Below are 12,834 nucleotides of genomic sequence, written 5' to 3' on the forward strand. Positions count from 1 at the left end.
AACCACTAAGGCACTACACAATCTCAATGTACATATACACAACTCCAAAGGGTCAAAAGAAGACCACAAGAATATAAAAAATATAGGCTTTATTGAGCACAAATGCTTAAGAGAAGCATTGAATACAAGAGAGGGGAGAAGCCCATATTTATACACAAAGAGAGGCCTTGGGGAGCTCCCAAGAATCGTTGAGAGCTCCCAACAGCTCTATGGTCATTTGACCAATAAGCCCTTACACAATGTAAAAAGGAAAAAAAGGAAAAATAAAAAATAAATATAGAAAAGACTGAACTGTCCCTAGTGGACAGTCCCCATTACAAAAGGTAAAATTACCAAATGCCACTGGTGCACCAATACAAGAAACATAAATAAATACAACAACTACGCCTTCATCCCAAAACAATTGGGGTCGGCGATATGAACCAAAAAAAAAATCATTCTGGGTCTTCCACATGAATCCTTCTCCAATCATTTCTATCCAATGTCATGTCCTCGGTGAGGTTCAAAGCATTCATATCCTTTCCTATCATCTCCATCCAAGTCTTCCTAGGCCTACCCCGACCTCTTTTAACTAATATATTTTCTCATTTCTCCATCCTTCTAACTGGAGCATCAATAGGCCTTCGCCGAATATGTCCAAACCACCGTAAACGATTCTCTCTCATCTTATTTTCAATGGGTGCAACGCCTACCTTCTTACGTATCTCCTCGTTCTGAAACGTATCTCCTCGTTCTGAATCTTATCTTTTATTGTATTTTCACACATCCATCTAAGCATATGCATCTCAGCTACACTCATTTTTTGAATATGATGTTTTTTGGCAGACCAACATTCTGTACTATATAGTAAAGCGGGCCTAATAGTCGTCCTATAAAACTTTCCCTTCAACCGCAATGGCATTCTACGATCGCACAACACTCCAGTTGCACTTTTCCATTTCATCCATCCAACCTTTATCCTATGATTTACATCTCCATCAATTTCTCCGTGCTTTTGAATGATAGATCCCAAATATTTGAAACAATCATCCACCGGTACTTCTTGCTCACCAAGCTTCACTACACTCCCATCACTACTTCGTTGCTTACTAAACCGACATTCCATATATTCTGTCTTACTCTTACTCAACTTAAAACCTCTTGCTTCCAATGTATGTCTCCATAATTCTAACTTTGCATTAACCCTAGCTCTAGACTCATCGATCAAAACAATATCATCAGCAAACAACATACACCACAACACATTTTCTTGAATTGATCTCGTAAGCTCATTCATCACTATAGCAAATAGAAACGGGCTTAAAGCAGATCCTTGATGTAACCCAACCGTTATAGGAAAATTAGTTGTCACCCCTCCACAGTGCGGACATTGGTTACTACTCCTTCATACATATCTTTAATTATACTAATGTACTTGAGAGAAACACCTTTCTTCATCGTTGTCCACCAGAGAACATAAATAAAGAAATAATATATATATATATATATATATATATATATATATATAAGTTAACTATATATGCATACATTTTAACATGTATATGGTACCAAAGTCATATCATAACTAAAAGGGAGCTTTGATTTGGTCATTTGGAGGGGAAAGGAGTGAAACTCCATTTTCAGTCAATCTGATCCTGCCTTGTTTTGCATGCCAAGAAGATGACATCTGTATAAATGTTGGAGATTCTTTGGGTAATATAGGGCTTTGGTAGATCTTGATTTTAGAATTCCATTGAATTGGGGTAGTATTGTATTTTCTATGATTTTTTTATTATTTTCTTGATTAAGGATTGAGATTTGAAAAATCTGTGCATTCTTAGCCAATCAGTGGTTTTAGTTAGTTGACATTGGCTATGTTTGGGTCGTTTTTGAGTTGGCAATTGATTGAAACCAGTTTGGGTGTCATCTATGGTGATTTGGTCAAGCGGTAATGAAGTTTTGGGGTGACTATCATCTCATGGGTATTGACTATATCGAACTGTCATAATGGTCATAAAAGTGTAGTATTTTGTTAGTTCAGACTATTGATGGTTAGTTTGACTGTTGTGACTGACATTGCCTTTCTGCAAAGAATTTTGAGAGTGTTTTTACTAAATTTTGGTATCAGTTCACTCACCGATAAGGAATATGATTGGTGTTGGGTTATATCAGCTTTCTTGTTGATTTTCTTGCAGTAGTCGTGCTATAAACTGTATATCGTGGCTCTTGATTGGTGTTGTTTTTATGCAGCCATTACCTTGGAAATTGGGGATTTGGTAGTGTGTTTGTGCTTTTTTTTGTGTAGTTTTGGGGGTTTAGTCACTGAAATTGGCAGTATTTTGGGTTGTTTTTGTGCAAGAACCTTATTGGAATTGATTTGGGTGAAGTTTATGGTGATTGGGTTGAGTTCTATCAAAGTTTCAATGGCCTTATAGCAGGCGGTAATCTGATCGTCATGTGGTGATTACAACAATCATTCTTGATTGTTTGGGGTAGGATAGACTGATCTTGACTAAGATTGGTGATTGCTTGACTAATTTGCATCAAGATTTTGAAATATCTTGATAACAGTTGAATAGCAGTGGTATTTTGTGTAAAGAACCAAGAACCTTCAATCACGGACAAAGTGTCCACCAAAAATCAAAATGGACAACGACAAAAAGTGGCCACTAAGGGCATACTCACAAAACCCACAAAGGGCACACACAAAGAAGGCTCACAATATAAAAAATATCATTTTATGGATTGATCATTGTATGCATGAAGAATACCTACAATGGGGTAAACACCCCTTATTTATACATACAAGAGGGAGCAAAAGCTAGCTGCTAGACTGGTTCTAACAGCTAGATTTCTAGATGCTAAATTGTGTCAGTCTAACAGCTAGATCTAGCTGTTAGACTAAAGGTTAGTTTTCTAGCTGTTATCTAACAGCTAGTCAACAGCCTGTTGACTATAGAAAATACAAAAAAAGAAGGAAAAGGAAAAATAAAATACAAAAAGGATATTATATATATACACATTTTAACACTCCCCCTCAAACTTACGGTATAATGACTAAAAGTTTGTCAGGAAGGAAGTGAAACCTAGGAACCGAGAGAGGTTTGGTGAAGAAATTTGACAATTGATATTTCGATGTAATGTAGGGTAGATCAATGTTGCCTTGAATATACTCTTCTCGAACATAGTAATAATCCATTTTGAAATGACTGATCATATCGGCCACATACAGAAGTAGAATGACAATACTCGCATCAATTTTCTTAACAAACAAAGTTGTGTGTTCACACCAGGAGGCGCGTCCATGTACACTTCTTTAACTCAATTTCCATTAAGGAAGACATTTTTTACATCCATTTGGTATATAGGTCATTTTCTAACAAAGGCTACGCCTACTAAGGTTCTAACAATGGTCATCCTAGCGACCGGAGCAAAGGTTTCTTCATAATCTTTATCATATTATTGAAAATATCCCTTGCCAACTAATTTGAATTTATACCTCTCTAGGGTCCCATCACTCTTAGTTTTCACCTTGTATTACTTACCTACAACCTATAGGTTTCTTGCCCCGTGGAATGTCTTGAAGTGTCTAAGTGTTTGCTTTCTCTAAAGCTTTTAACTGTACTCTCATGACTTCTACCCACTCGGAATGTCCCTTGGCTTGAACATAGGTTGAAAGTTCTACATAGGAATGAATTAATGCAATACAACACTTATACTTAGATGAAAAGGATTCATAAGACAATCTTTTTTGGCTGCTTGGGAGTTCTAGATGATCTTCTTGATTTCCCTTCATGTTGATCAAAATATTTTTCAAGTGCACATGGAGATTTAGGAACACTACACCTAGAATATTGTAAGTAATTTTTGTCACAATGGGATTGCTCTTCACTAATCACATCATTTCTAATCTCATGCGAGGTAACACGATGTAAAAACATATAAGATAACGTTTACTAAGGAGCCACGAGTCTAAGAAATATCACAATCACAAGGCACAAACCATTCAAGTGCAATAAAACAACCTTTCAAATAAGCACAATCACAAGGAACATTGAAAAGGCCAACAAGAGAACACACAATAACATGAATATTTTTAATAATTTTAAAAAACACACTTAAAAAGCATTCATAAACCTTATATGAGTTCAACATAAATTCCACAAGGATAACTGCATAATTCCCATAAAGGAACAAGTTTTGTATGAAGAAATCATGCTCAATTCCTTATGTACAAATAGACAAACTCATTCATCAATGTGTATTTTAGACAATCACAAGTGCACAAGGATCATATATCAGTATGAAAAATCATTTATTCAAATTTCAAAATAATAAGATATCCATGATCACTATGACCTTTACCACATAAAATCTTTAATACTACATAAAATATTCTATATTTCACATAAGAATGCATCAAAGAGATTCAAACACAAGTTAAGCAAAAACTCATAAAATCATACTTTTGAATGACACAACCATTTTAAGATAAAGATTTCAAATCATTTTAAAATATTTACAATATTAAAAAAACAAAGTAAACTCCAATATAACAAAAAAAACACAGTAAATTTAAAATCATACATGAGAACATGTTTTGACATTTATAACCATGAAGTGTTCAAATAAAGCATCTAAGTGCCAAAAACACATGCTCAAGAATACTAGATCATATACATACATATTAAATAAAGAGAGTTTAAAAACCTAAGATTCAAACTAGATCTCATAAAAACATACACATATATAAATATCATTTTACAAGACCAAATGAATATTATAAACCTGATAAAACATTTAAAAAATAAATCCAAAAATAAATTTGAAAAGCATTTAAAGATTTTGTTTTAACAAAAATAACATAATTTTTCAACGATAAAAAAATGAGTGCTTTCTCATGAATAGTGCATGAGATATACAACTCAAGTAAAATTAAAGATTTAAGATACAAACTCGATCCAAAGAATCTCAAGACCCAAAAAGGTAAAAAATACCAAGAAAAATGTCTTGGCTCTGATACCATGTAATGAAATATGCATAAAAACAAATACAAAGTGCACAAGTACTATTACAAGTCCAATAAAGAACATAACAATACAATACTTCAAAGAGTCAAAACAATAACACACAAATATGAAAAATATCATCTTTATCGAATAGAATGCTTAGGAAAAGTACTCAATACAAGAGAAGGGAGAAGCCCCTATTTATACACAAGAGAGAGGCCTTGGGGAGCTCCCAGGAGATGTTGGGAGCATCCCAACCATTGTGCCCTTACATAATGTGAAAAAGACACAAAAACTAAAAATAAATACATAAAAAAGATTAAAACTGCCCCTAGTGGACAGTCCCTATTACAAAGGATAAAATTACCAAAATGCCCCAGGTGGGCTAATACAATATATATATATATATATGTATATGCATACATTTTAACTGATACTCCCATGAAAGCTAATTTAAATTGAAGCATTCAGATGGTGAGATTCTAGAAGATCTAGTATATATTGGTAGTTGGTTGGGAGTTTGATATACTTGACCATATCCACACCTGATATCACCTTTGTAGTTCATGTGGTGATTCAATTTATGAGTGATCCTCGGTCCACTCATCTTGCAGCAGTATTACTAATCATCAAATATATTAGATGTACCATGAGCCTTGCATTATTTTTCTCTTCATCAGCAGAGCTTGAGTGAGAGCCTATTGTGATGTAGACTTTAGAGGAGCCTCTCAAGACCATCACTCCACTACATGATTGTATTTTTCTTTGAAACTCCTTGATATCATGGAAAAACAAAAAGCAACAAAGGGTTTCTCTCTCTACTGCTGACGCCGAGTACAAAGCTATGGCCCAAGTTACTGCAAAACTGATGTGGTTAAGTGTAATCAAATAAGAACAAAAGCAAATGAGAGCCTTTTATGGGCTTACAAGAATATAACCAACCCACAAAGACCCACTTATGGATCAATGCACATCACCCACACAAGGGCTAAGAGAGTAAAAAATAAATGGTTTTGTATTACAAAATGCTTGAGAAAGCATGAGAAGATACAAGAGGAGAACCCCTATTTATAATAAGAGAGGGGGAGTGGGGCAGCCCAACTAGCTGCTGGGCTAGCCTCCCAATGGTCACATTTGTGACCGTTGGGGGCAGCTCCAACAGCTAGTTGGAGATGTCTCATCATCTTCTAATTCCAAGACTCAAAATAAAGTACAAAAAAGCAAAAAATAAAAAGGACAAAGTCAGCCCTAATGGGCTGACCACTATTACAATGTGAAATGACCAAAATACCCCTAATGGGTATTTCGGTTTACATACATTTAAATACACACATTATATATATATATATATATATATATATATATATATATATATATATATATATATATATATATATTCAGTACACAATCTTAACACCCCCCCTCAAACTCACGATGTAACAACCAAGAGTTTGTCAATTAAGAAGTGAAATCTAGGTGATGAGAGTGCTTTAGTGAAGAAGTCCGCCAATTGATACACAGATAAAACATATGACAATGTGATGGTCTTCTTTAGAAATTTCTTACGTACGTAGTGACAGTCCATTTTAATGTGTTTGGTCATTTCATGTAATGTATGATTGCTTGCAATATATATTGTGCTCTTGTTGTCACAATATAATGTTGAAAGTTCTACAATGTGAATTCCCAAATCTTCTAATAATTGTCTCAACCATACTAATTTAGAAGTAGTTGTCGCGATGACATGGTACTCTGCTTCAGTGAAAGAGAGGGATACCTTCTGCTGCTTGTATTTTCATGAAATTAGAGAATCACCTACAAAAATACAAGAACCAGTGGTTGAACGTCTATCATTCACATCCCCTCCCCAATCAGAATCAAAATATGCAATAACTTCTAATGGGAAAGAGAATACCTGTAATTAATAGAATTTCTAATATATCTAATAATTATCATTATAGCACTCATATGTACTGTAGTGAGAGCATGCTGAAATTGACTAACAAAATGAATAGCATGAGAAATATCAGGACGAGTAATAGAGAGATAAGATAAAACTCTAATCATTTTTTTATATGGAGTTGGATCTTTCAGAGGTTCTCCATCATCTTTTTTTATCTTTGCATCTATGTCACATGGGTGCGGGTGCGACATGGGTGCAACACAATTTCAAAAATTTTGGATATGGGGACTCGGCTATATATATATATATATATATATATATATATAAGACTCGATCAAAGTTGTGCCCATTAGGGGACAGGTGATGAGTTGTGAAGCCTGATTCAGGGTTTTTTCCTTAAATTCTGTAGCCCAGAATTTAAAAAAAAAAATCAAAAAATGGACCAAAATGACCTTGGGTACGTTGACCGCACCTGAGGTCGGGTTGACCGAGTCCGAGTCGCACCCGTGTCGGTGCGTGTCGACACGGGTGCAACGACCTTGGAGCCGAGTCCGTGTGACATAGCTTTGCATTGATGACCTCTAGAGTATTGACTTGTTTTTCATCTGAGAGTTTTGACCGTTCGATGATCTCTGCTGCATACTTAATTTGCGATAACAAGTAACTATGAGGTGAGTAAGCCACTTCTATTCTAAGAAAGTACTGCAAAAAACCAAGGTTGGCACATCTTTGATATGACTAACTACCTGCTTATCACCGTATGTAACAAAAGCGTCATATATATAACCAGTAATCATACATTTCATGAGCGAACGAAACATATTGAGATGAATTGCCACTATATTCGTGAAGAATATTTGAAGGGAACAATTATTTTGCCATATGTTCAGTCTAAGTTTCAGATTGCGATCTTCTTTACCAAATCTCTTCTTCTACCCTCTGCTCATATTCTTGTATCTTCTTAGCAAACTTTCGGTGATTTCACCGTAAGTTTGAGGGGGAGTGTTAAAATAATGTATATATATACCTGACTGATCTATGTATATTTATACAATATACGTATATCAAGGGTATTTTGGTCATTTTATAAAATATATTTTGTATAGTCTATTAGGGACTGATGTAACTCTCTCTTGTGTAGAGTTAATGAAGTTTCTAGTTTCCTCTCTCTTTTAAGCCTACTCTTCATAGATGCATCTAGGGGTGGCCAACGGGCTCGGTACTCGATGGGCTCTTTGGTATTCGGCCCGAATTGGGTCGGGCTCGGGCCTCATTTTGAGGACCTAGCCTGACAAATGTTGGGCCTGCTCCGACCCGATATGATATTGGGTTGGGCGCGGGCATAGGTGCCGGGCCTAAGTTGGGCCCTTGTATCCAACTTTTTAAAAATAAAAAACAAACAAATAAATTAGGTTCTATATACTATATATATTATATTTCTGTTTTGGGTCTTGGATCGGACATAAAAATGTCCAACCCCATCTCGTTGCACTGAAAAATGAAGGGGGGGGGGGGGGGGAGGGGGCGGCTCCTCCTCATGGAGGGTCTTTCACTTTCTTTGCTTCTGTGATGTGGGACTAATGCAGATATGGATGATATGTGAATAGGTTCTTTTGTGTGTACACATTTAATGCTCTCTCTTTCATAAATGTCTTACTATTTATATTCTTCCTGTCTTATATAAAAAAAGAGAAGGTTTTCATATAAACCTTTAGTCCCATATCGATCTATGAAGAGAGGTGTGCCCTCATTCAAAGCATATAAATAAGGGACACTTCTCCCTATTTAAGCATTAAAATTACAATTTTGCTTTCAGGCTTTTGGGTCAGCTTGCCCTGACCTGAGCCCGAAAAATGTTGGGCCTAGCCTGACCTGATAGTTATTGGGTCGGGCTTTCGGCAGCTCGTGATTCCCGTTGGGCCCTAATGGGTTCCGAATTGGGTCAGCCCAACCCAATGTCCACCCCTAGATGCATCTACGAAGCTATGACTTTATATATAAGAGCTTCTTTGTTGCCTTTGCCTGCAGTTTGACATGCTTGCTGCTCAATTTGAATGAATGACTAAGTTATCCGGGTGCAATGACTCTTTTCAGATACAATACCAATTTGAAGGACAATCTCTCTCTCTCTCTCTCTCTGCCTGTGTGCATGCATGTGTGAGATATATAACTACTTTTTCATAATATTTCCACCTTGTTTAAGGAATCTGTTGATAGTATACATGAGCATCTTTGTTTATAAACATATACAATGAATACTTTAACTCGTGTCCCATGGGAAATCTTTGTTGTTTTCTACCCTAAGAGAGTAGGCTTGTGCCCACAAGAGGTGGGTCAGTTTAAGGCATTCAAGCTGAAGGATAGTTCGATACACAGGGTGTGTGTCCCTTGCTGCAAGGTTAAAGTAGAGAAGCGGGAGCGGGAAGCGAGGCACTTCCAAAATTTTAAGAAGCGGGAAACGCGGAACGACTTAAAAGTGAACCAAGAATCTTCTCGAAAGAAAGAAGAGAAGCAAACCTGAAGCGACCTAAGAAGCAAACCGGAAGCGAGGGGGAAGCAAAAAAAGAGAAAAAATAAGTAGAAAAAAACAGAAAATGAAAAAAAGAAGGGGAAGCAAGCTTCCCATTTAATTATGGCGCTTCTGAGCGCGTTTCGAAAGCAGCACGTTTCGTGCTTCCCCGGGTCCTATGGTGCTTCCAGTAACCCTGGGTTGAAGTCAACAGGAAACTATCCTTGGTGGGCACAAGGGGAGTACTCATGGAGTTTTAGCCCATGGACACCAGAACAGGGACAGTCAATGTGACACCTCTCAACTGTAACAGGACGTTCAAAGCATAACGGTGGTTACTCCTCGTTATCGAATGAAGAGAGTAACCTTGTCTTGTCATACAAAGGGAGTAGCCTTGTATGTTTGAGATTCGAAGTAGTGGAACACATGGTTTTCCCTTATTTTTCTCATCATGCTATTCATCTGTCTCCATTCTCGCTTTCATCCATTTTGTTCTTTCTGGGCTTCTTTCTTTGGTAATGTCTTTTTTTTAGGAGATAATCTTTCTTTTGCAATGTTGATCATTGCATTTCTGCAAGCACTCAGAACTTAATTAGGGAGATGATATAAAAGTGAATGATATAACTCTTTCTCACTACAATTATCTTGTGCTGCAGCCAAAATATTATGGTGGGGTTTATGAAAAAATGGTGGAGATGCTGGTTGGCTGCAAGAGGAATGGGTGCACGTTCCTTGTTGGTGGTCGAAATGTTGATGGTGTCTTCAAGGTGCATATATTTCCTGTGTTGATTTTGGTATTCATTTACCAGGTCCCTCTTCATGCTTCAATTGTTAAGCATGTGCTCTGTTTCCTGCTAAAATCTTGCCTCCAGGTTCTTGAAGATTTTGAAATTCCAGATGAGTTGAAGGATTTATTTGTCTCAATCCCAGAAGAGAGTTTTCGTTTGGATATATCTTCCACAGAAATCAGGGGAAAACTGAGTAAGCAAACTACTGATGGTTGAAACATGTCTCAAGATGTGAAGAACGAAAGCCGCCAATTATACTGCTTTTCTAGTATGTGTTCCATTTTATTGATATCATGTGCTTCTGCTGATCCTTAATTACATATGAAGACCAAATAGAAGACTAATATCAAACAAAAGAAGAAATCTCTCTCTCTCTCTCTCTCACACACACACACATCAATAAAATGTTAGAGAATCTAAGGACACATGTAATGCCTCCTTTTACTCTTTTTGATGACAATGAACCCTCGCAGAGAACCGGGTCACTTAATGGGCTTGCCTCGCGAGATAAACCCCGGGTGGGGTCAGCGACACCCAAGCCCTTACGGTGACCACAGTTAAAAGTACCTGCACACAGTGAGAGTCAAAACTGGGTTGAAGGGGTCAGAACGTTCTCCGGAGGCCTGCTGCCACTAGGGTTAGCGGGGCAGGTATATGGAATGCCTCCTTTTATGAATCTGTCAATTCCTCCTCAAACAGGTTAGATAGTAATCCTTGTCAACCATTTCTCTCTGATTATCACTTTCTAAAGTCCAAACTGACCCTATGTTATAGCTTGAAGATGACTATAGCTCATTTGATTAAAAAAAATTGTTATTAAGGGATAAAAGATAAGGATCGAATGAGATAGCTGGATGATTAGGTTGCAAAACTCAGAGGTCCTTTTTTTCAAAATCTAGAGCGGTTATCTCCAAGCTTGCTTATTTAAAAAGGAATGCTAATAAAAAATAAATAACAGAAAATAATTGAACCCACGTTATATGGATACACATCTGCAATTCAAAGATGAAAAACAAACATTTAACTAAACTCAGTCTCCTCCAAATAATACAAAAAGGAAAATTTTCAAATACCCTCTAAACGTTTGGGTCTAATTCATGTGCACACCAAACGTTTGAGAGTTTACAAATGCCCACCAAAATGTTTACCTGGGTTAATGAAATCACCTCATTTTAATTGCCTCTAATAAACTCTTTTAAATCTATTCAAATGACCAAGCTCCTACATGCCTTTCCCATGCGAGGAGGCTCAGTTTTTATAAAACATTTTTTTCCATCGTGACTTCTCATCTTCCTAACCCTCTCTCTATCTCTCATACCAAGAGGCCTAGTTTAACAAACTTTTTGAGGTGTCAACCTGATCTGTCAAATATCATAATAGTGCAACATGTTGTGAGGTGTAGTGCTTAGTGTTTTGTTTCTTGTTAGGGAGGTCAAGAGTTCAAGTATCATTATAGTTAATAAACCTTTTACAATAAGAAAACTTTAGTGTTAATCCAATGCTAGTTTATGATTGTGGTAATTTGATTAAACAATAAGAAAACTTTGGTGGGCATTTGGTGTGAGTATGAATTAGACCCAAACGTTTTGGGGATATTTGAAAATTTTCCTAAAAAGAAAAATCAATGATAAAGGAAGATTTGAAATCCTAAACTTAAATTTAATTATGCATACCACTCAATTGGTCCACACATTATTCAATTTTTTATAAAGAAAAATGTAATATTTCATTATTATGTAAGCCTACTTGAACTAGCACAGCAATTCGGGTTCAAGCTTGACTTATGGTTGATGAAACCCTTGAGTTCCCCCTGCTCAGTGCTCACTGCAGAGTACACCCAACTTTGACCTTGTGGTAAAGGAAACAAGTGAACTGATCTCAAGTTACTAGCAGCTTGGTTTGTTTTAAGAGTGAAAATCTACCCACTTTTTTTATTCATAACTTAAATAACAGGGTCTCTTGCAATAATCTGTGAAGGAAAATCTTGCAATTAATTTTAAAAGTTTGGTTTTACTTGATATAATCTTGAAAAAATGTGGAAATTAAAAAAACATTATCAGATTACTATGACCCAAAAAACATAATATTTACAAAATAGGTAATATTTTTAAAAAGGCACATATTTTGGCGTCACATTGAATTTTGAAAATATCGTGATGATAGGTCCATTGCATGCATAGCAACAGATATTAATAACATTATGAAATATCATGAAAAACATGATAAAAAGCCAAAGATATTTATAAAATATTGCAATATTATTGGTTTAATGAAAATATCATGATTTTATTTTTATTTCTATGTTTAACTACTATTATGTTGAGAAAATGGGTTATTTCATTATATTTTTTTTGTATTTTTTGTACTCTTTTTACAATTTTATTTCTTAAACTTCTAAATTTATTTGTTCGTGACAATATGTGCTGATAAAGTCACGATAAAAGCACAAAATTCCAATTTCTCACGAGAATTTGATTGCCATTATTATTTTGCAGTTTTCAACTTTTGTCACTATTTTGAGTATATGCTCATATAATCACATTGCATCTGACTCTTGTATATGAAGGAATCTGATCAAGGTCAGATAAGGTGATATATCAAAACACATTTTTTTTTTTGTCTTTTAAAATCACTACCATCTGTGGC

The 12,834-nt window shown here is 35.8% G+C and overlaps 1 protein-coding gene across 1 annotated transcript in view; it reads left to right on the top strand.

Moving 5' to 3' along the window:
- LOC149847306 (Nucleotidylyl transferase superfamily protein) overlaps positions 1-10,551 on the top strand; it is a 33,018-nt gene extending 22,467 nt beyond the window's left edge. The window contains exons 12-13 of the mRNA XM_089996926.1: positions 10,057-10,167; positions 10,273-10,551. Of these exons, the coding sequence (XP_089853052.1) occupies positions 10,057-10,167; positions 10,273-10,404 (243 nt within the window). The 3' untranslated portion in view covers positions 10,405-10,551. The remainder of the gene's footprint in view (positions 1-10,056; positions 10,168-10,272) is intronic.
- Positions 10,552-12,834: the final 2,283 nt, after the last annotated feature.

The sequence above is a fragment of the Nuphar pumila genome, chromosome 2 (assembly GCF_984573655.1).
Source record: "Nuphar pumila chromosome 2, dmNupPumi1.hap1.1, whole genome shotgun sequence".
Taxonomy (NCBI): Eukaryota; Viridiplantae; Streptophyta; class Magnoliopsida; order Nymphaeales; family Nymphaeaceae; genus Nuphar; species Nuphar pumila.